Raw genomic sequence first — 23,685 nt, forward strand, 5'->3', positions numbered from 1 at the left:
ATGCAAGTTATCAAAGACAAGATAATACCAAAATACTAGCAGAGTGGTTCATTCAAAAGCTGAACCCATTGGAAGTAACCTGCAAGAATTATATGAGAATCCAAAACTGATGAACTTCACTCTGGCAGAAGAGAATGAGTTAAGACAAGCTAAAGCTTGTCATATTTCTGGTGACTCATTCAAAACAAATTAAAACAAAGTACGAGATCAGTGTCATCGCACGGGAAAATTGAGCGGTGCTGCACATGAAAGCTGCAACATCAGTAATTAGAATTCAAGATTCATTCCATTAATATTCCATAATCTTACCAGCTACAACTCACGCTTTGTCATTAAAGAGTTGACCATCAGTGAAGACTTTAAGTTACGTGTCAATCTTATAGCTGAGAACAAGGAGAAGTATGTTTCATTTACAAAGCACACAAAAGGCAGTGACATCAGTTTCCAATTTATTGATTCGCTTTAATTCATGCCCTCCTCCTTGGAACAATTGGCACCATACCTAGATAAGTGTGACATTATCACAGTATATTCCAACGTGTATACAGTGGAAAGCAGACAAAGCTCTTATAAAGAAAGGGAGTCTTTTCTTACGACTGTGTGAGTTCTCTGAAGAAGCTGAGAGAAAAAAAGCTCCTGTTACGCACGATAGCATATAGCTATGCGTGCGTGCGCCTCTGCTGGCTTGGGTCTGAAAGGTAGGGGAATAGAGAAAAGAGGTAATAGGATAGGGAGGGAGAAGGAGTAGGAGATCAGCTAGAGACGTGAGAGTGTAAGGACGAGGTCCACGAGACGAGAATACACGCATAACTTTCCTTAAATATAAAAAATTCTAATAAACCATAAGTTATCAACAAGTCACGCTTCTATTCATTCCTGCACCGAGAATCTCACATAAGAGCTGGTGTCAGAAGTGGGATACAGATACAAAGTTTTTACGGTCTGTCGCGTGCGCGAAAATCACTTAGTCTCGTGGAACAAATAAAAGTTTTTGTAATTAATTTTTTTCTCGACTTAATTGACGTAATAAAATGAAGAAATAAAAAGAATATATCGCTCGTCACAAAGAAAAAAAGTGTCCAAAGTGCCAGACACCAAATTCAGCGTGTCAAGGGCCAGAATATAAGGGAAATTAAAAAAGTGGAGGAGAACAGGAAGATATAATCGGAAAAATCTTTGATACTTCAAGGATACCAGACAAGGAAGAACTGCATATCAAGTAAGTGGACCAATATACCAGGACACTAGAGGCAGTTACTGTTCACTAAACTCAGGAAAATACAGACAAAGAAAAGAAAGCACAGTACGCCAAGCCTGGACGACAGCCACAGAAGGAACACGGGATACACGGCACAGGAGAAGGGAACAACGAGTGAAAGCAGAAACTGAGCAACTCCCGGAAGAATCAAGGAAGGGACGCATAAGTATGCATGGGATTATCGTTATACTGACCACCGTCATGGTGATGCGGTAAGTGAATTTTCACTACTCGTATATACTATACTTATAACCCCCCGAGGGAAATACGCACCTAAAAGGAAAAAATTTATATATCGATATCATTTCTGAATCGCAATATCCAAAGACCTTAGTGGCAACCGATAATTGCATGCACAAACATATAACCGATATACAAACGACAAACACCCCATACAAAATTTTTTAAATTAACTAATAAATACAAGGAGTAGCTAACCGAAAACAAAAACAAAAAAAAGACTATTGACTGACACTCAATAGAGTGCGTGTGTCTATTAGGCTAACACAAAATAAACAGAAACGACAGCGTCTTACGATTAGAAAAAAATACATATACGAACTAGAAAAGCACAAAACGAACTACAAAAAAAAAAGAGACTAAAGAGCAACACTATGAGTGACTTAGAAACGAATGATACACTGGGAATGGAGAGTACAGGAAGTCGTGAGGTGCACAGATATACACAATACCGGACTAATTGACACATATGACGAAATAATACAAATTAACCTAGAAGATGATCCAGAATTATAGACAGAGTGGCAGAAGGCCAGCAAAAAACAGAAGCTTTTTATGATGAAAGTGTTAAGGAAATTAACGCCAAGCATAAAGCAGTCATACTGTCAGCACGTCAGAAACAACTAACACATCAAAACATTCAGTTTCTAAAAAGTTGAGGATTAAAAATAAAAGGCCATGGTAAAAGCCAACTTGCATATTCTTGTTTTTTTGTGTAAAACATGGAAGAAATACTAAGCACTCAGTCTCTTGTCACCTTTGATGAATCTATAGCACATTATGAGATTCATGCTCATCAGCCATACGCATCCGCAACTTACGGTAACAGTGATGAAGTCCGTGTATCAATTTAACATCAGGACCTATAAGTGCTACCATCTCGCAGCTCCTTCCATAGTGGTGGAAAATTAGTTAATTTAGATGAAAATACAGCAACTCCGAATACTGAACTGATGAATAATGCCGTCTGCGAGCTATTTAAGGAAATTAGGTATGAGATAAATGCTATTGAATAGATAAGTGTAAAAATATGAATCTAACAACCCTAATGAAAAATTGGTTAACACTTAATCAAGATCAACACGTATTGAGTCAGAATGCCGGTAGGAAGGGAGCTCATGTTTTAAGTCTAACGGAGGATAGCTACTTTAATGTCTTGATTCCCCTTAGTAATATTTTAGATTTTGCTGAAGATTATCAAAAGATTGTGATCAATGTAAAACACAAACTCAATTTTATGAAATCGAGAAATGATTTAAATGCAGTTGTTTAAGATGCTTATCCTGCTGTAAATGCTAATGAACTGCCGACTTGGAAAGAGTTTAAAATAAAAGTACCAAAACTCAAATTGCTTATGCTCTATTAAGTAATATTAGATTCTCATATAATTCGTCTGCTTAATTATTTGTAAAAAGACAGATTGATATCCATTAGCTTCTGTACTTGGGAGCTTTATGAGTATACACTCTTATCTATCATATCAAAACACATCTGAACAGTCAAGACGTTCAGTCAGCTGAAGAAGCCACGTTACGTTATACTGGCTTTTCAAACGAACTAAAAGAATCAGAGAGCTGCTAGTGATAGTAAGTTTGATCACTGTAGCATAAAATATGTGATACTTTATTTAAATTCACAGTATTATCCTTATGGTGATCTCAATCTCAATATGATGAACAATTTAGTATGCACTATTGTATGAAACGTATGCTCATTTTCAGAATTTATATTAAAGTAAGGATCATACACCTTTGCTAAACAAATATGGTTTAATGAGCGTCACGCCTTTGATTGTGGTTGATTGCTCTAAGCAAAATGAGTCATTGAAAAATGCTCCACTGGATGTGGGTTTGGAATGTTAATCTCAATTGTAATTTTCTCGCCAATACATTAGCTTACTGCTTAATTCTACTCGATCATATTGTTCGATATAATCCAATGAGCGGAAATATTAGGAAACTTACGTAAGGCTATAAAAACTCATACATAGCTCTGCTAACATCATTTCTCTTTCGAACATTATGGAAAAAGGTCAGGAGAGTATAAAATATAATAAACGACGATAAGAAAAGTGGTCATAATTTGAGAAGAGACATGCCGAGAAATGGGTGGAAAAAAAATCAAAGTAGAAAAATAAAAAGTTTGAATTACTTAAAAAATTTATTTTTCAAGGCATGTCTTACAAGTTGACCATGAGCAAATTCACCAGCGACGTAAAGTATCAAAATCTTCCTACCAAGAATGGAAAATAATCTTAGTTGACGAATTTAACAGAAAAGTTTTCAGCAAATACATCATCATTTCCTCAACGTAAAGGTTAAAAGCGATTGTAAGTAACGGATAAAATATTATGGTGGTGGGGATACAGCTATAAAGGCTGATGCATAACTCTGCTAACATCATTTATCTATCAACCGTTATGAGATGAGGTCCAAATGCAGAGAAGAAAGAATACGACAGAAAATACAAATAGTGTGACAAGTTCACTAATAGGTATGTCAAGTGGACTGAACAGCAGAAAAAAAAAAACCGAAAAAAGTAATAAAAAAAGTGATCCATTAAGGAGCAAACATCCAAAAATGAGATAGTGATAAGGTTATAAGCAATTAATGGATTACAGATATGCAAGGATTTAAACAGCCTGTTGAAGATCTAGTTCTGAAAAAATTAGCTATATTACTGCTCTATTTTGATAGTGAGAATATAGTATTTCTCTTCAAAGAGATATTTTTATGGCAACAACTCTTAGACAAATACAAAAAAGAAAGCTTATTGTTAGAACGCTGTTTTTACGGTATACCATGGAAATCAGAAAATTTTCCGTACAATACTACAGCAACAATAATTCTTACACAATGCAAGAAAAGTACATGGATCATTGAAGAAACAATGGTTGGAGAAATTCAAACTCAAAGTGCACGATGTTACAGATTTGGGCTCTCTTTAGACCAATAAAAATAAACTGGCTACTGTTTGTTCTCATTAAAATAGGGCATACAAGGCAAACTGTGCACATCATAACGTGAGACTGTACAAAAAGTTTCTTCTACGTTTGCCTGAGTCCATGGAATGGGTGTAAACATTTCTTTTTAATTATTTTATTTAAAATTTTCTTACTTTACAAACGCCATCTAGAAGTCAAAAGACAATCTAAAATATTTGGCTACACTTCTTCAGGAGAGGTAAGATTCCATGGTTTTACCTCATGGATAAGGGCGTTTGGTTAGGGCTAGTATCAATTGTGCTGCTAAATCAACGTGAAATATTTTATAAGATTACCAATCCAAGTAAGGGTAAGAATATTTTTATTTGATAATTTATTCTTGTATGTATATTATAATTGACTAAAAACAATTTCAAAATGCGAGCTCATTTAAAATTAAAAAAAAAATACATTTTAAAACATACACTCTCATTTCAATGGTTCGGATTAAGATATAAGTGCTTGCAGGTCAGAAGTAGCCCTACTCAGGTGGCCTTGTACCTACAAGTTGGAGGGTGGCCCACTACCTGAATGGGTGGGGGGTTAGCCTCGGATCCATACGGCTATACAAAGTATAGTAAGAGTGAGAAGTAAGGATAAAAAAAAACAAAGTAAGTAGAAGATGAAAAACTTAGCCAGTTGCTAGACTCTGCTGAGCATAGACATGTCTGTTTACGCCTCTGAGCACTGACTGAGCCCCCTACCTCTCTTACGACTGCTTTTTATTGAGAAGTGGTGAAGTGGGAGTATGGTTAAGTAGTGGTGGTCAGAAGTAGTGCTCTACAACCATAGGTGGCAGAGATGGGGTGAGCTTGTACCCACGCAGGAACTGGCCCACGACTGTACTAGCTTTTGGGAGCTAGCACAGTGCTTGATAGTTTTAATGGGGTATACTAGCAGCGTGTGTTTTAAACGAGCATGGGGGCATTACACGGTGGTGCCGGTGAGCAAACGAGCGGGACAGGGACTAATCCAGCAGCAATGGGCAGAAGAGCGAGACGAGCACATGAACGGATACGGCAGCCATGGGCACTACGAGCACAAAAACAGGATAAGCACACGGGCAAATACGATACAGATACGGCAGCCTTGAGTGCTACGGGCACAGCCAGTGTTCATATTTGCGCGGTACGAGTACAAGCAAGAGAGGGTGGGGAATTGTGATCAGACCCGCATAGTTTACCTACATTGTGAATAAAAACAAAGTTATTTCTAGGGCTTGGACTGAAAAAGCTTTAATCTGATTACCCGAAAGAATGACAAGTCATAAAAAATTTCAATTACTATTAGTTATGGCTTTTTAATTATTATTAAGTTTTTTTTACAATATTAGTCTTATAGAAAAATACTTAAGATAGATGTAGTTATTTAGGATAAAGCATTAATAAATTTTAGATTCCAAAATTTTAATATTACTTTCATGATGAAAGGATTTTAACAATATTCATTTATTCAAAATAATAAAAAAAAAAAAGTTTAACCACTAAATAATAGTACGGGCAAAAATTTTAATTTTAAAACATTAAGAAATATTTCTTTTAAACAGTCCCAGATAACTCGTATACAAATAAAATTGCTTTTTACACAGAATAAAATACAATATTTTTCTCTTATTGTCTTCTTCATATTACTTTCTTCAGAATATTTTTTACGCCAAGTTAATGCATTACTTATCTTACTGTCTTATAAAGAATCTCATTACTTACGACAAAAGTATAAAGATTATCAACATCAACGTAAATTCCTAGAATCAATACAAATATTTCATTTTCATTAAGTGATCCCTTAAACGATAATTTAACTGGGCATTGCTTAGTATTTTCATCATGTTGTCATATACTATAATACATAATTTAATTTTAACCACTACCATAAAGTGTATTGAAATGGGGCTATATTTTATTTTTGTAAGATATTTTTTATTGAAGCAATTTCACGGAGAAATTTTAAGTTTTAAGTGAGGAGGAACAAGGGAGGGTTGGCGACTTAATTTCATCGTAGAACCTTATAATATCGTTTTAATCTCATAAGCCTAATAACTTAATACTCAATTTTTTCCATTTCTCCTGATAATGCTTGTAATCTCGTAATAAACTAGAAATGTACATAAAACATATTGTTTCGTATAACATTATTTTGTTGTACGTTCAAGAGAACATTTATTTGAAATTCAAGTATTCGGGTATAGAAATTCTATTATAAAGGCTTTTTTTGTGATAGAAAAATGAACATAAGTGTATAAGAACAATCATGACGATATTCATTAATCAATATCTAAAATTATAAATATGATAACTTTTCAGTTAATAAGATTCAAAGAATTCATTTAAAATAAGAATCGATAGTATTGTACATTAAAAACTACACGTTCTTTACAATGGCCTTAGCCTTAACAGCACTTATATAGTATTCATCACGAAAAATAAGCTATAATATTTTTCTTATTTTTAAACTTGCGTTTGAAAATTTTCGACGATTTCTGTAATAATAAAATTTGAAATACAACATTAAAGACTCTCCTATTTTTTATATTTGTAAAGTTAAGTTCTTACCACACTGTAAAACTTGTAAGATAAATGTCTCAAATGTAAATGCAAATTTTTTAGTATGAGTATTTTTTTTGTTCTTCATGTAAGAATTTCAACATATTGTGTTAGAAAAAATAAGTTATTTTTGTGTGTTTTTTCTGATTAAAAGTATAATTTCTAACATGCTTTTCATATACTTCAAACTAAACTTTTTAGAGTAAAAGGAAAAGTTGTAAGGAATAATTTTTGACAAGAAGAAAATAAATTTTTTGACAAATAAAAATTTCTTGCTATACACTATTTTTAATATTTAATTGACCTTTCGAATCAGTTTTCATGGTTATATTTTCAGCATTCTTACATCTTGATACCAATATGTACAGTTGACCATAAAAAAACAAAGTTTTTCTGAAGTAAGATTTTAATTTATCGGAAATTTGACCTTCTCATTTATTGGTTGTCATAGAAAAAGCTGGAACCAATGGAAACTGTTGTCTGTACATAATAAACTGCAAAGATAAATTCTGAATAGTGTTTAAGATGATTTTGGGTACAAAAACATTATCACCAGATATTTCACGAGTAATTATTTTTGCTTCCAAATTGTATTCAAATACCTTTGTTTAACGTAGTTACGCACCAATGTACAAGTCATCAAATATACTGAAGTTTCTCATCAACATAACAATAGCATGTACTTTTGAATGTAAAACATGTGGTGGACATTTTTCGTGTATATTATTCAGAGCTTTTATTATTCGCTGTGTACAAGTCCTTGAAAAGGGTAAAAATAGTGATCCAAGAGCCCATGGTAAGAGAAATGTGAAAAATTTCAGGACTCTTAAGGACTCATAACATTAATGATTGCGTGTGATTGAGTTTTTTAATATTTGAAATTATCGAAGGTATATATAATTATTATCATGACAAACTCATGGTTCACAGCTTTTTAATTAAAAAGATATTGCATGTAACCTTTAATCGTACAAATCGTAATGAATAAAATAAAGCTAGTGGAGATGTCACTTACAGTAACGTCATACCCACGTAACTTTACGGTTGAGATGAGTCTGTTCTGCTTCGATACTACAATTTGAGGTTATATTACTGGCTTTAGTGGTGTTTTTGTTTTAATAATTCATATGCCAGTGTTACTTTTTGCTTTAACATTGTAAATAACAGACAACTAGGATATTTAAAACTATTAAAAATATTGTTTCTTTCACGTTTGCCGTCGTGATAAATCTGTAAACTTATGATATTTGCTATTTATAATTTATTGGATCCCCTAAAGTCTTGAAATTACGCACCGTTCCATCATCAGCTGCCACCAGTACACTTGCATCCAGCGTATAAAATTTATACTTGTATTTTTACCAGAGCGATCACAATCTTATTTTGCATAATCCATTCCAAGTCAAGAATGTTCTGCTCCTTTAATTAAATTTATAATCTTATTATTTTAAATCTACGAAATTTCGTTATGAGTTGTTCAAATTATTTTGTTTAGGTGGATATTTGTACCATCCCCATAAATTTAATGGCAAATGCTATTAGTTTTCTATCTTTGAGAAATTTCAAAGGGCCTTTTGGTTCCGTTTTAAGTCTCTACTAACTACTATAAAAACTGTAAATCTGTACATCACGTATTATTTCTTAGTTACGAAATTTTAAAGTGTTTTCATAGGAACAAGTTCTTTATAATTTTACTAATTACAAAACGTATTCATATCCATGCTTTATAACTAGAAGTATTCATCAAAAACCACCTACTAAAATGAATAATTTTCACCAAATGGAAAATCATTATCACAGAAATCTTTTGCAATTTCGTTTATTTTTACTAAAGTTTTTGTAAGCACCTTTGAAACTTCGTGCCTCGTAATTACATTGACTTATTGTAATTTTTTTTTATCAGCTTTGCATTCTAAGAACGAGCTTTCATTGTTACTTAAATTTAACGATTATTGAAATATCCTATGACTTGTCACCTCATTAAGGAATAAAATTAAAGGTATTCCCATCAACACTGGAGGTATATTTCTTCTTTTTATTTACAAAAAATAAAAATGTTAGTTCGATACAAAAATGTTTTTCAACCTCCTGCACAATCAATAAAATATAATTTTGTATCACTACAATAACTTTAATTAAAAAATTTGTTTTGATCCCAGTTTAGATTAACAAATAGATTCTTGAAATTCCTTTTTAAATTAACTACAGTTTAATTTTCTTCAATATCTCAAAATGTCCTTGATTAATTTAGTTCTGGTAATTCATAATTTTTGTATGATTTTCTTTAAATCTCAAAATTTCATTAAAATAAAGTAAAGCATTCTTTGCGTATCGTCTCTTCAATCTTTAATACAAATGTTTTGGAATAATTTCCAAAGAGTCTTATTACAAATGTCTTCAGATAATAAGAACCATGTCATGGTATTGTCTCAATTAATATGGCAGTATTACTTTACAAGCTTCCTTAAATATTTTATATATTTAAGAATTGTGTTTAAGTGGGCCTAAAACAGAAGTAGAATCTTCAAGTGTACTATAATTAATGTTACTTAGTGTTTTTAAGCTTTAAAAAACCTGAGCTTCACTTGTCCGATTTCTAATTGAAAAAATGTTTCTAGTCCGTAAGCGACGTTTCATCACTCTATTGTTAAATGACGTCCAACTCTTTTCCTTCTGATCCAAGTTCTTAGCTTTGAATTAAAACAGTTATATTTCAAAATATTCATGAGCTTAGTTTTTTTTCCGAAACTATCTATGCTATTAAACTAAAAAAAAAACCGTTAATGCTGTTTTGGAATTTCATATAGTTTTCAACACATTGTTTTCTTCTAGAACTAGTTTTTATTTATTTTTAATTTTGACTGGCCAGTTGAACACAGAATGACTTTGTCCACAAAAAGTGAGCTCTTATTATTGCCATGCTGCTTTCATAAGGCTGAAATAGCAACTCTCTACATGCTCTAATATGTAGCTCCAAAAGTCCTGTATCATCTTTTTTATGACTCATATCTGTTTCCGTTACTTCAGATAAGGCTTTATTTTTTTCTTATGTAATCAAAAACATACTTTCTCCCTTGAATGGATGCGCAATACTCATTATTGTGGCAACAAAAATGTGTGGTATGGTACTACCATTGGAATTATCAACTAAAGTTTCTTTATGACTATTTTTTATTCTATACATGTGATTTATCATATATATATATCAATAAATATCACATTTATTAATACTTTTTGTGCAATCTGCGTACCCATTTTTTGTAATAACAGTTTGTTTACTACACTTTTTTTAAAACTTTTTTGTACAAATTTTCTTATGCCTTGTAACCATGTGTTTATAACTAATTTTTGTATTTGTAAAACAAGTGGAATTTCCACTGGAATATATTTATCTATGTCTGTAATAGTAGATAGTATATTGTTTGAATGAAATGTTACAATAATATGAGAAACAGGGCATCCTCTTTATCTCTTTTTTAAAATTTCAACATGTTCCTAGGATCACCAATGGTTGCTGAAGGTTAAATTAAAATATTTCCAACTTTATTCTTTTCAAAACTTATAGTTATTTAATACGCATCGTGTGTTCTTTTAAACCTAAAGAATTTAATCCATAAAATTTTGGATTATTACGGAAAAAGTTCATTCTATTGCTTTGTATTATAATAAATACATGTGAAAATTAGTTTTTTAGTTATCTTTCAGCATAAAGTATAAAGCTCAAAACTTTACCATTTAGTCAATAAGATGTTCTATATAAGTATTACTCAAGCAACGCAAGATTTTTTGCTTTTGTACAAAACTTTTTCTACTGGAAGTATTCTATCTTACATCTCCTTATAAGACTCATACAGAAAAAATCATTGAATATACATGCTATGATAATTTATTCAAATACATTAAACTAGGCGTATTACCTGGTAAATTATTAGGACCTACGCATAAGTCATAGTCTTTAATATTTTTCAATTTTGCATCAACCGATGCTTCACATTCTGCTGTCATAGGTTTCTTATAATGACTATTTGCTTTTTTATTTTCTCGTAAAAATAAGATTTTCTAGTTTTTAGGACCTTGTATTGTGACGGACTAGTCTCTCGTATTTGAATTAAATAATTAATTTATTCTTAATAATGGGTGAAGCCATGTGTGATTGGTGGTCTTTATTATATCTTGTGTTTGTAGGTAGAAATATTTTTTGTTCTCATTTTATGTTAATAGCTAACGCTGTGCTTGCTACTAATTGTGTTTTAAATAGGTGCACGTAGGGCGAAGAGTAGGTAGATCGCCGCGCGCAGCGCAATGCTTGCGGGGCTTCAATGCATGGCCCATCATCGCAAGTTACCAATCGGCACATAGGAAATGGGCTTCGGCAGCGCCTACCGCAAGCGATCTGACAGCACCATCCAGGCACGGCGAGCGCACGATGACAGGCATTCTTCCGATGGTACTGGCTTGATCGAGACACTTGATCATTCTGGTGCCAACGGGGAATCTGCCATACATTCGTGTGGCGCTTCAATGCACCAAGGCACTTAGCTTCAATGCTTGATTTAGAGTAGCTTCAATGCACTGCTATAATTTGCTTCAATGTATCGCGTTGGTTATTATTCCAAACATATTATAATTTTGGCTTAAGCTTATATTAGTTATCGCTTAAGCGCTTACTTTTCCTTTCTTTACTATTCGCTCACTTCTGTACGCCTTTATTTAAATATTACGTTTTGCTTAATGTAGTGATTTCTATGCATTATAGAAAGATATGCATTGTTAAGTTTGCTATAATAAAGCCTTGGTACTTAAACGAAATCCCACCTCACTTGTTTCTTTGAATTTGGGATCGTTGCATGCAAGTATCATTTCAGCTTTCGTCGCTTGTTCCAGTTCTGCAATAACGCCAAAGTCGTAAGTACGAGGACGGGAATCTCATATCATTCCGGGCCTCCTCGATCTATGGCTTAGCCACAGTGACAAGTGCCCGTTCCTCATCCTTTATCCTCCCAAATCGTTCAGTGCTCCATTCGGCCGAGGAGAAGGATATCCACACAGTGTGTGCTAGTATTTTTTCAGTACATAGATAATTCAAAACTACGACACACATCGCTTTATCACGCGCATGTAGAGGAATTGTGCTCCCTCGTCATCTCAACTCTCCCTTCCAGGCAAAGTTTCACATTACTTGTTTTATTCGTTCTTAAAGAACATCGTGACGTGAAGAGGAACGTCACAGTATACTTGCAAATTAATTTAAATATCCATACTTTTTGGCATATAGATGTTGTTTTATTATTTAAGTTATTATATAAATGTAGTTTTTTAAAAGAATTAAGTGTAGTTTTAAACGTTTATCTACAGACGAAAAATCATCATATATATACATATATATACATATATATACATATATATTATATATATATATATATATATATATATATATATATATATATATATATATATATATATATATATATATATATATATATATATATATATAATTAACTGAAAGAAGGATTAACAGAAATTTTTATTGTATAGATTTATGTATTATACATTAACCTTGACCTCAAATTTTTAAAACTTTAAATAGTTTTTTTCCTTTGACTTACGAAATTCGCCCTTAATGATGCGGACGATCGAAAGCTTATTAAAATATTTGATAAAATACATAAAATCATTGTCATAAAGTAACATTTACTTTAACTTGTGGTCTTACTCTACAGCAATTAAACATTTTTTCTTTCTGCTTTCTGAAATTTTGCCTAGCAAAACTTGCATTCAATATTCATTTTATTAAAATAGCGTGCATATGTAAATTTGTGTTTTTTATCTACTTTTTATTAATATATAGATCCATAATTTTTGTTGTACAGATTTTTTTTTTAATACTTAATTTTGTTGACATTTCCTTAGTGGTAAAATAATTAAATTTTTTTTTCCTTTTTAAAATGTTTACGTTAATATCGTCTTTTATCTTTTTTTTCGTAAGTTATATGAATCTCTGCTTTACATTTCTTTTCATTTTTTTCTTTATCTTAAAATTTTAAAGTTGGAACACACCACACTGACTGCTGTCATTATTACTAGGAAAAAGGTGTGGTTAATTGAAATAACTTGAGTTATTGCCAATAAACAATGGGTGAAATAAGGATTTTCAAATTTGACTGTTACAAGAATGTCATAAATTTCAACGAAGTTTTGCAATTCGACTTCTGTGCGAAAAGCTAATTTCCTCTTTATTAAAAAATGATAATCCAAAAAGTTGTTTGTATTTCGATGTTGATTGCTTCTTTTATTAAAGTGTTTATAAGGATTTCAATTAAACACTTATTTATTAAAAATACTAGGCCTTACATGTATACGAAAGTTATCTTTATTGTATGAAAAAAAGACTAACATCGAAAGAAACATTTTCCATCTCCTAATACTTTTTGTAAAATATTCATGGCTATATAAAACTTGCATGTTTATTCTTTCTTACGAATAAATTATTATTTTATAAAATATTTTTCTTTAGTCTCCTAAAAATGCTGTCAAATGAGCCGCTTGAAAATTGTTTATAAACTCTGAGTATAAAAAAAAAGATTCTACAACAAAATTTTAAAAGCAATAAATAATATTTCAGTAATTCTCCAGATAAAGTCTTACGAAAAACATTTGTCTAAAATTACCTACTTAGAGAAATAATTGTTTACCGAATAAAAAATGATTATTACATAAGTTTTGCAAAGTTTTATCTGCTGTTTCCAAAGTTTTTTTAGGAATCATTAAAGCATTGTCTCAAGTAATTACATTTACTTGTAGTAACTTTTTTTTCTGAGTTTCATATTTTGAAGAAAACTGCAAGTGTTATTTAAATCTAATGGTAATTGAAATTTTTCATAACTTATCGTCCCTCAAGTTTATAAAACTAAAGACGTCTCCGTCCAAGCAATAGATATAACTTTTTTTTTCAATAAAAAATGAAGAATTCATGTTTGATACAAAAATGTTTTTTAAGAATATCCAGCATCATAAATTAAATGAAATTTCTTATAACTACCAACAATTTTCTTAAAAACTTTTTAAAAACTGATTTGAATTTAACAAATAGATCTTCGAAAATTTTTTCTAAATCAATGCTAGTCTCATATTTCTCAATATCTTTAAATGTTATTATTTTATTTGGTTCTGATTATCTATAATATCAACATAATTTTTCTAAAAACTTTAATGACTTAGCTGTTAGCATGCTAGTCTTCTAGCTAGAGATACTCAAGGGGTCGTTGGCTTGAAACCCATCGAAAATCATCAGGACTTTTTTTTGGTTTTTTTTCGATGGCATGAGTCCTTAGGATAACTAAAAATTACTATTACGATTTTTAAAATAATTTGTCGATTTTTCTGGTTATTTCTGGATCTCCAGGAGCTTTCTTTTCGAAAAAAGCCAACACCTGGCTAAGTCATCGGGTAAAGCCACTGTAAGTTATAAAAAGGTCGATACTGCGAGTTCAAAGGTTCGTTAAAAAAGATTCTTCCAATAAATTTGATAATGGCTTGGTTGTGCTTGAGACAATCACTGCACTTTGTAAATAGTACACAGAAGGATAGATGCTTATGTGTTGTACAGTATATTGATTGAGGTATCTACTAAAATTTTTTTATTAATATGTTTTATTCTGTCCATGTAAGTATTATATGTATTGTCACCAATTAAACAAAGAAATTTAATAAGTGTAAAACTAAATAAATAAAACTAACCAAATACAATAAGATTTCTTTGATGAAACTAATATAATTAGATTATAGTGGGTAGCCAGGGGGGGGGCTACAGGAAAACCACAAAATCTTAAGGGGTAGCAAGTGATGTCTAGAAAAGATAGGATATTTTTTATTAAGTTGGAGCAAGAGAAGAATATTGAAATTCTAACATTATTCTGAGGTGGACTAAGAAAGCAATTAAAAATTTTTAGGGGTAATGGGGAAGAGTGAGAAGAGTGTTGGGGACTAAAATTGGTTTAGGATTTATAGAATGTGAGACAGTGCTCTCGACAGTGGCACCCAAAGAAGCGCGAAGTTCAAATCAGCTGTATGGAGCAAGACGTGACAACCCAGATATCACGACAGTATTTCATACACAATAAATTAATAAATAAACACCAAGCTATTTAACCCAATTACCAAGTAAGCCTACTAGTCGCTTTGTCATTAAATCAATTTAATAACACAAGCGCCAATCCCCACACGACCCGGGGCGCTTACTGGTCGCTTTGTTATCAAATACATCAATTTAATAACACAAGCACCAATCACCACACAACTCGGGGCGCTTACAGGTCGCTTTGTTATCAAATAAATTAATTTAATAACACAAGCGCAAATCCCTAAACAAGCCCGGGCAATAACTGGTCGCTTTACTAATAAATAAATTAATTTAATAACACAATACCCAATCCCCACACGACTTGGGGCGCTTACTGGTCGCTTTGTCATTGAATGAATTTAATAACACAAGCGCCAATCCCCACACGACCCGGGGCGCTTACTGGTCGCTTTGTTATCAAATAAATTAATTTAATAACACACGCGCAAATCCCTAAACAAGCCGGGGCGATAACTGGTCGCTTTATTATTAAATAAATAAATTTAATAACACAAGCGCCAATCACCACACAACCCGGGGCACTTACTGATCGCTTTGTTATTAATAAATAAATTTAATAACACAAGCGCCAATCACCACACAACCCGGGGCACTAACTGGTCGCTTTGTTATTAAATAAATAAATTTAATAACACAAGCGCCAATCACCACACAACCCAGGGTGCTAACTGGTCGCTTTGTCATTAAATGAATTTAATAACACAAGCGCCAATCCCCACACAACACGGGGCACTGACTGGTCGCTTTGTTATTAAATAAATAAATTTAATAACACAAGCGCCAATCACCACACAACCCGGGGCGCTTACTGATCGCTTTGTTATTAATAAATAAATTTAATAACACAAGCGCTAATCACCACACAACCCGGGGCACTAACTGGTCGCTTTGTTATTAAATAAATAAATTTAATAACACAAGCGCCAATCACCACACAACCCAGGGTGCTAACTGGTCGCTTTGTCATTAAATGAATTTAATAACACAAGCGCCAATCCCCACACAACACGGGGCACTGACTGGTCGCTTTGTTATTAAATAAATAAATTTAATAACACAAGCGCCAATCACCACACAACCCAGGGTGCTTACTGGTCGCTTTGTCATTAAATAAATTTAATAACACAAGCGCCAATCCCCACACGACCCGGGGTGCTTACTGGTCACTTTGTTATCAAATAAATTAATTTTAGAACACAAGCGCCAATCACCACAAAACCCAGGGTGCTTACTAGTCGCTTTGTCATTAAATAAATTTAATAACACAAGCGCTAATCCCCACACGACCCGGGGTGCTTACTGATCGCTTTGTTATCAAATAAATTAATTTAATAACACAAGCGCCAATAACCACACAACCCGGGGCGCTGACAGGTCGCTTCGTTATCAAATAAATGAATTTAATAACACAAGCGCAAATCCCTAAACAAGCTGGGGCGATTACTGGTCACTTTATTATTAAATAAATGAAATTGATAACACAAGCACCAATTACCACACAACCCGGAGGGCTTACTCGTCGCTTTGTTATTAAATAAATAAATTTAATAACACAAGCGCCAATCACCACACAACCCAGGGCGCTTACTGGTCGCTTTGATATTAAATGAGTAAATTTAATAACACAAGCGCCAATCACAACACAATCCGAGGAGCTTACTAATCGCTTTGTCATTAAATAAATTTAATAACACAAGCGCCAATCACCACACAACCCGGGGCGCTTACTGGTCGCTTTGTTATCAAATAAATAAGTTTAATAACACAAGCGCCAATCACCACACAATCCGGGGCGCTCACTGGTCGCTTTGTTATTAAATAAATAAATTTAATAGCACAAGCGCAAATCCGCAAACAAGCCGGGGCTATTACTAGTCGCTTTATTAATGAATAAATTAATTTAATATTACAAGCGCAAATCCCTAAACAAGCCGGGGCGATTACTGGTCACTTTATTATTAAATAAATAAATTTGATAACACAAGCGCCAATCACCACACAACCCGGGGGGCTTACTGGTCACTTTGTTATTAAATTCTGTTTTATATTAAGTTCTATTACCATGTAAACATTACTGCTTTTACTGTTATTTATAGCTTAAATAATTACGATAGTGACCAGTAATCACCCTGGCCTGTTTGGGGATTTGCGCTTGTGGTATTAAATTAATTTATTTATTAATAAATTGACCAGTGAGCGCCCCGGGTCGTGTGGGGATTGGCGCTTGTGTTATTTAATTAATTTATTTATTAATAAAGCGACCAGTAATCGCCCCGGCTTATTTAGGGATGTGCGCTTGTGTTATTAAATTTATTTATTTGATAACAAAGCGACCTGTTAGCGCCCCGGGTTGTGTGGTGATTGGCGCTTGTGTTATTAAATCAATTTTTCTGATAACAAAGCGACTAGTAAGCGCCCCGGGTTTTGTGGTGATTGGCGTTTGTGTTATTAAATTTATTTAATGACAAAGCGACTAGTAGGCTTAGTGGGTAATTAGGTTAAATAGCTTGGGGTTTATTTATTAATTTATTGTGTATGAAATACTGTCGTGATATCTGGGTTTTCACGTCTTGCTCCATATAGTTTATTTGAACTTCGCGCTTCTTTGGGTGCCACTGTCGAGAGCACTGATGTGAGATACACATGCATATATACACACGCGCGCGCACGCGAACGAGCACACATGTATACACACATGTGTGTGTATGTATACTGTTCATCCTGGGGCAGCACAGCCTATGTAAGCATAGCATTTATATTTATTTTTACGTCATCTTTTCGTAACACTATAAATTTGACATCACGTTATTAGTTGTATCTGCTTATGAAAGCATCAGAAAAAACGTATAGCATAATATAATTTTATAATTATTTAGCATTGAATTCCAAATTATGGTATAACAAATGAACCTTAAGAAAATGAGAAAAAGTGAGATATTTTGAAGAAAGAGCAAGATAGATTAACTATAAGAATTCTTTTGAGTTTGTGTAACAAAACAAAATCATCGCGGTTAACAAAAAAAAGTTTATAGTTGACGTCATAGCATAACTTTTGTGTAACTTATTAAATGCTATATCACACATAATAATTGTAAAAAAACTATAGCATGGTAAGAAAACCTTAACATTCTTTAGGAATGTATTATAGAATAATTTTACGACAGTAGAACTGCAAAAAAAACATTTAATTATCATGTTTTGAAGGCAAACTAAAGTTAGTAAAAATTAAAAATTTCTCGGGCTATCTAAGAGAAACGAAATTGTCAGGGTGCACTTAAAGAGACGTTTTTGTTATGTTACAAAATCATCTATTTATTCTTTTTCATGCAATATTTCTATAACATTAATGTTTGAACATCTGAAATATGTATTGATGAGTCATTCCATGTGAACGGAGACGAAAAAAATTTTTACCCTCTAAACTTTTGCTATAGACAGCACTATGTAAGCAAACAATATCCTAATTTCTTCAGAGTTTTTGATCGATGCAGAGGCTGTGAGTGGAAGTCACTCAATTGAAATTTTTTTTGGACCTTTACCTTGTGAATATTTCTGTTAAAGAAATTTAAAAAGAAAACAATCTTAAAAATACCTACCTTGTATAATTGCCTTTACCACGTACAATTAAAATATTTTTAAAAAATTTCAGGTAATATTATACTATTCTTCGTTATTCTTAATTTTTAGTCTAAAATTATGTTATAATTGACATTTTTTTTTTCAATTGAAATTTCTAATGTTAGGCCATAAACAGCCACGTAAGGAGGAATGTGTTACGAAAATATGTAGCCACTCACTCTGCGGCCAAAGCCCTCCCTTTAATCTTCTCTTTTATACACTCCCTCCCTCTCCGTCCCTCTCTCTCGCAGCGCGCTATACTTTACTGTCTGCCACACCGTCTCTTTCCCTCTCTAATGTTTGCCATAGACTGCCATCCCCTCTCACTGCTACTATACCGAAATAAAGCTAAATAAAGTGCATTTACTGAGGTGCCAAAATATGTGTTGCATAGATTCATACAAATAATTGTAACAATTTAAAAAGTAATAAGTCATATGTCAAAGGCAAAGCTACATCTATTGTATTTTATATATACATTGATGAATTTTCTATTCTCATATATTATAAGAATAATTGTTACGTGACCAACGCATGTATTTTTATTATTTACTTTGAGATAAGTAGAAATAAGTTATAAGCACGGGTATATTTTAATATTGAATTACAAATAATCATAGAAAACAAATTGAATAAAAAACTGCATGAAAAAAAAGTACATTTGTCTATTGTTATCATTAATCTCAATCAGATGGAGTGAGTTATTTTAATTTTATGATTAAGTGTCAAAATAAAAGAAAAGAATTTTATTTCTCGGAGACAATGCTTTTAACAATAATTAGTTGTACATGTATGTTGTCATATCAAATGCATGAATAGTAATTACCTTTTTTCAGGGTAGTATAGTAAAAACTTTTGTTTTGCTCTGCATCACATGACCATTACGTAGTACATGTAGTAATTCCTATATCATAGCAAACATGTAAGTACTATAATGTGCGAATTACGTGTAACACTAATAGTATGTATAAGTATATGTATTTCACGTACCCATGTATTTGTATACGTAATAATAATAAAATTCTTACGATGGTATTATTGAATTCTTAAAGACTTATTAAAATTTAATTTTTTTCGCTTCTGTTATACTAAACTTAATGACACTTGAGTTGCAAGGTTCACTTCTGCCAGGAGTCTCGAGACACACACCTGGTTTTTAATTTTTTTTTTTCCTTTTTTATCCTTCTTCAAACAAAACTTTCTAAGTAATGATATACAACCAGGAACAGTCCCAACAATAAACCCAAAGATAGAAAGTTACAATTTTTTGTAATATCTGACACTGAAAAATCGTAAGTTACAGCTTAAAGATAAATTGTGAGGTCAAAAAGCCACAAAAATGGTAAATCTAATGTTGCGAAATATGTGTTTTAAATTTACAAAATAGCAATTTAATGTACATTTTGCATGGAACTTTAAGTGAAAAATAAACTTCTTATATTTTCATTTAAATTCACCATTCTCGAGGAAAAAATTTATAAAGTTATAACATTTTTTTGAAGCATAATGGAATTTTCTCATTCTGCCTTGCATATAACAATTTTGGTACAGTACAAAAATTTGTTGTAAGCTATAGACTTGTGATTGTTGTCATTAGTAGCTCATCACTTCATAAGGGGTAAAAAAGTATGGCATCCCCTCCCAGGTGTGAGTTACTACTGAAAATGGGGTTGAGGTCAGCCAAACACCGTTAAGTCAATACCGTACTTTGTCTTCAAGTTGCTTCTATTTATTTTCACTTTGTTGCCGGAAATATAACTTGTTCCTTAGATTTTAGAATGATAAGGGCAATATAATCTCGTAGGTAAAAGTCACATTTACTGCTCGTATAGAAAGTATTTGAACGTCCCTCACACATATTCAGATGATTTCTTAGAAATTCTAAAAGTCTAATAACGGAAAGAAAATAAGTACATTATTTCTCAGCTCGTACGATATGGAATGCCATTACTCTTGAGTGCAACAATATTGAGCCAAGACATTTTTTGAATAAATCATTATATGTGACGAGTAGGGACAGGATAAAAAAAAGGAATTTCTGTTTGTACATTTTAGTAAAAAGGAGGTCTATACTCTTTATTATCTTTATTCTTTCTTCTTCTACAGCCACAACTCGCTTTTGAAACAGATTCAATAGCTTGTCTAACAACGCTCTCAATCCTCTTAAAAATATTATTATCCATAAATGTCATAATAAGGCACGTCAAATAACTATTGAGACCTGTGAGCCATTGATTATTGAAATAACGTGCAGTTAAAAGCAATGATGATACCCCATGCTGAACAAATTTGCAAGCCCACATCACGTTTTACTTTCAAAGCAGTATAAGGACAGTACTTGATTGCAAAATAAATAATCTGGGTTCGTATTCAAACGATGTATATTAACGATACGTCAATCCTTCGTATGGCGGAAATTAACACTTCTGGTGCAGCTTCTGTTTTAATTCATTTTTCTTGTTCATATTTTTACAAGACTGATGTTGCTTCTGTTTTAGTTAAAAAAGTTTTTGCAGGATATTTTCACTTCTGTATCGATGGATTTTTTGTTTAAACAAATACATTTTTTGGCTCAATTTTTCTCAAGTAAAGACATACTACTAACTCCTGCATAATATTACACAGACACACTTATATATATATATATATATATATATATATATATATATATATATATATATATATATACTAGTAGACTTCGCCCACTGCGTGCTCAGCATGCCAGCCCTTCCAAAGAATTTGATTTATTTTGGAAATTACATTATAATAATAAATTTCATCAAGCACTGCTATTAGAAGATTTGATATTGTTTTTCGAAAAGAGAATTTAAGTTTCTGTTAAAGATAAATATGTAATAAAGTAACAGATGTGACATCATTAGAAGATTAAAGAAGTTATAATAAAATCATCCAGTACACATTTTAAGAAACTGCTATATTTTATATCTAATATAGTTTTTTACATCAAGTTTTAGTGAAAATTCAGTATAGCAGTAACTAATAAGTCAATCGTGACCTAATAACCACTCAAACAAAGTTAACTACTTAAGTAGTACTGTATGAATCTGTAATGTCTGATTTCTCCAAGACCTGATTTGGTTGTTGATATCTTGTAGCAGAACTGATGATATTTTTTAATAATATGGATAATCATTTGCTGTTAATAGAAAATGATGAACAAAGAATTTCAATGAAATTTTTTATAAAACTAAAAAAATGTTGCATGCCACACAGAGTAAGTTACTTAGGTAATTTCAAAATTCTGCCAGCTGTATTAAACATATGATTCGCTAAGTTCTTTGACTTTAAATGAGCTAATCACTTTTAAAAAAAGGTTAAGCTGAGGTTGTAGTTTTTTCATGCTAGTGACAAAAACGCTTACTGATGGTGATAGGTATCTTCGATTTATTTTATTTTCACTTAAGTTGTTCTTAATATGTATTTTTTTAAAATGTTTAAATCCCTATTAAAATATCATTTTGTAACTTACAGAGTAGTCAAGGTTATTGGGTGAGTCTCGATTCTGAACTAGAAATGATAAATGGTGAAGTGATTGGTACAAAAATACCATCTGGACACACTTTACTAGTTGATTGTCGCTTTGAACTGTTACTGGGTGAGTGTATTTTACTACAAGCAATAGTTAATAGTTAATATTGATAATTTAATATTAAATTACGAGAACTAAGTAAATTCACACTCTTTGGGTAATAAACATGAAAAAACTTTTGAAGATTATTACAGTCTCCTTTCTTAATTATTTAAGCTTTGTATTTGTAAAGAACCTTTTAATTCGTTACTTTGCAGTAGTTTCTGTTTACATACAAATTTTCTAAAATAGTTAACAATAATATAATTTGAACAGCCTAATCTTTCCAAACACCTGTATTTATGACATTATATGAGTGCGCAAGACAAATTTTCACTTTCTTCACAATTTTAAAAGATGTCAACTTGAATTCTTCTATCTTTAATAGTTAACTTCATTGTCAAGATTTTCATTTGTTACTAAATGACTAATTTTATTGTTTAATGAACAACAAAATAACTTGTATACATAGGGTTGACTCATTATCGAAACTGCGGCCGAGTATCTCGCTCTATAATTTTTTAAAGATGTACTGTAGTTAAGTTAACCTTATACATGTTGTTTTTTCATTGTTCATATCATTATTTTTAAAAAAAGCATCATAATATGACTAACAAGTTAGAGGTACTAAATTATCTGATGCTTTTGTAAAATACAAAAAATATCATTAAATTACTTCTAACAAGTCTTATGAGGTTACTTCTATCACCGGCTTATGTAACCAGTATTAAGCTACTTATTATACTTTGCTAATTATTATTTTTAAAATAATAGTGTCATCATTAAGAACATGAGAAACTCAAAAAAACTGTAATCTATCATACTTTCAGTTTCCATCAGATCTGTTTATTTTTATACAACCAGGGTAACGTCTTAAAACGTACACTTATGTGTTTGCAGTACTACATAAAAATCTGATGCATGGAGTAGAAAAAAGTAGCGTAACTGTGCCTTGATGTTAAAGAAAGACAGACAATAGCTATTGTCTTTAATCCCTTTGTAGTCTTCACTGATTGGCTGTGACTAACCAACCCAGAAATTGCCATATCACACAGTGAATCATTCCTTACAAGTGCAAAAATCAAATGGTTTTCTTATTCAATTTTTATTTAGGTCATATTGACTTTCTACAAGTTTCATAAAATTTTTATTGTATAGAAGAATATATGGTCTTACTTAGGAGAACTCAATGTTTCGCTTTTACTGCTAGGTTACACCTTTAATTACTAATGATGCAGTATGTTTGCTTTTTTACTTAATATCTAGAATAATATTAAAATGCATTGAATTTATGCATAAAAATTTTTACTATTT

The 23,685-nt window shown here is 31.9% G+C and overlaps 1 protein-coding gene across 1 annotated transcript in view; it reads left to right on the forward strand.

Moving 5' to 3' along the window:
* LOC149374116 (phorbol ester/diacylglycerol-binding protein unc-13-like) overlaps positions 1-23,685 on the forward strand; it is a 161,715-nt gene that overhangs the window by 75,285 nt on the left and 62,745 nt on the right. Inside the window, exon 2 of the mRNA XM_089594469.1 lies at positions 22,275-22,398. Coding sequence (XP_089450595.1) covers positions 22,275-22,398 — 124 coding nt within the window. The remainder of the gene's footprint in view (positions 1-22,274; positions 22,399-23,685) is intronic.

The sequence above is a fragment of the Copidosoma floridanum genome, unplaced genomic scaffold, assembly GCF_036245765.1.
Source record: "Copidosoma floridanum isolate Cflo_tuat_1 unplaced genomic scaffold, Cflo_Japanese_pri ptg000021l, whole genome shotgun sequence".
Taxonomy (NCBI): domain Eukaryota; kingdom Metazoa; phylum Arthropoda; class Insecta; order Hymenoptera; family Encyrtidae; genus Copidosoma; species Copidosoma floridanum.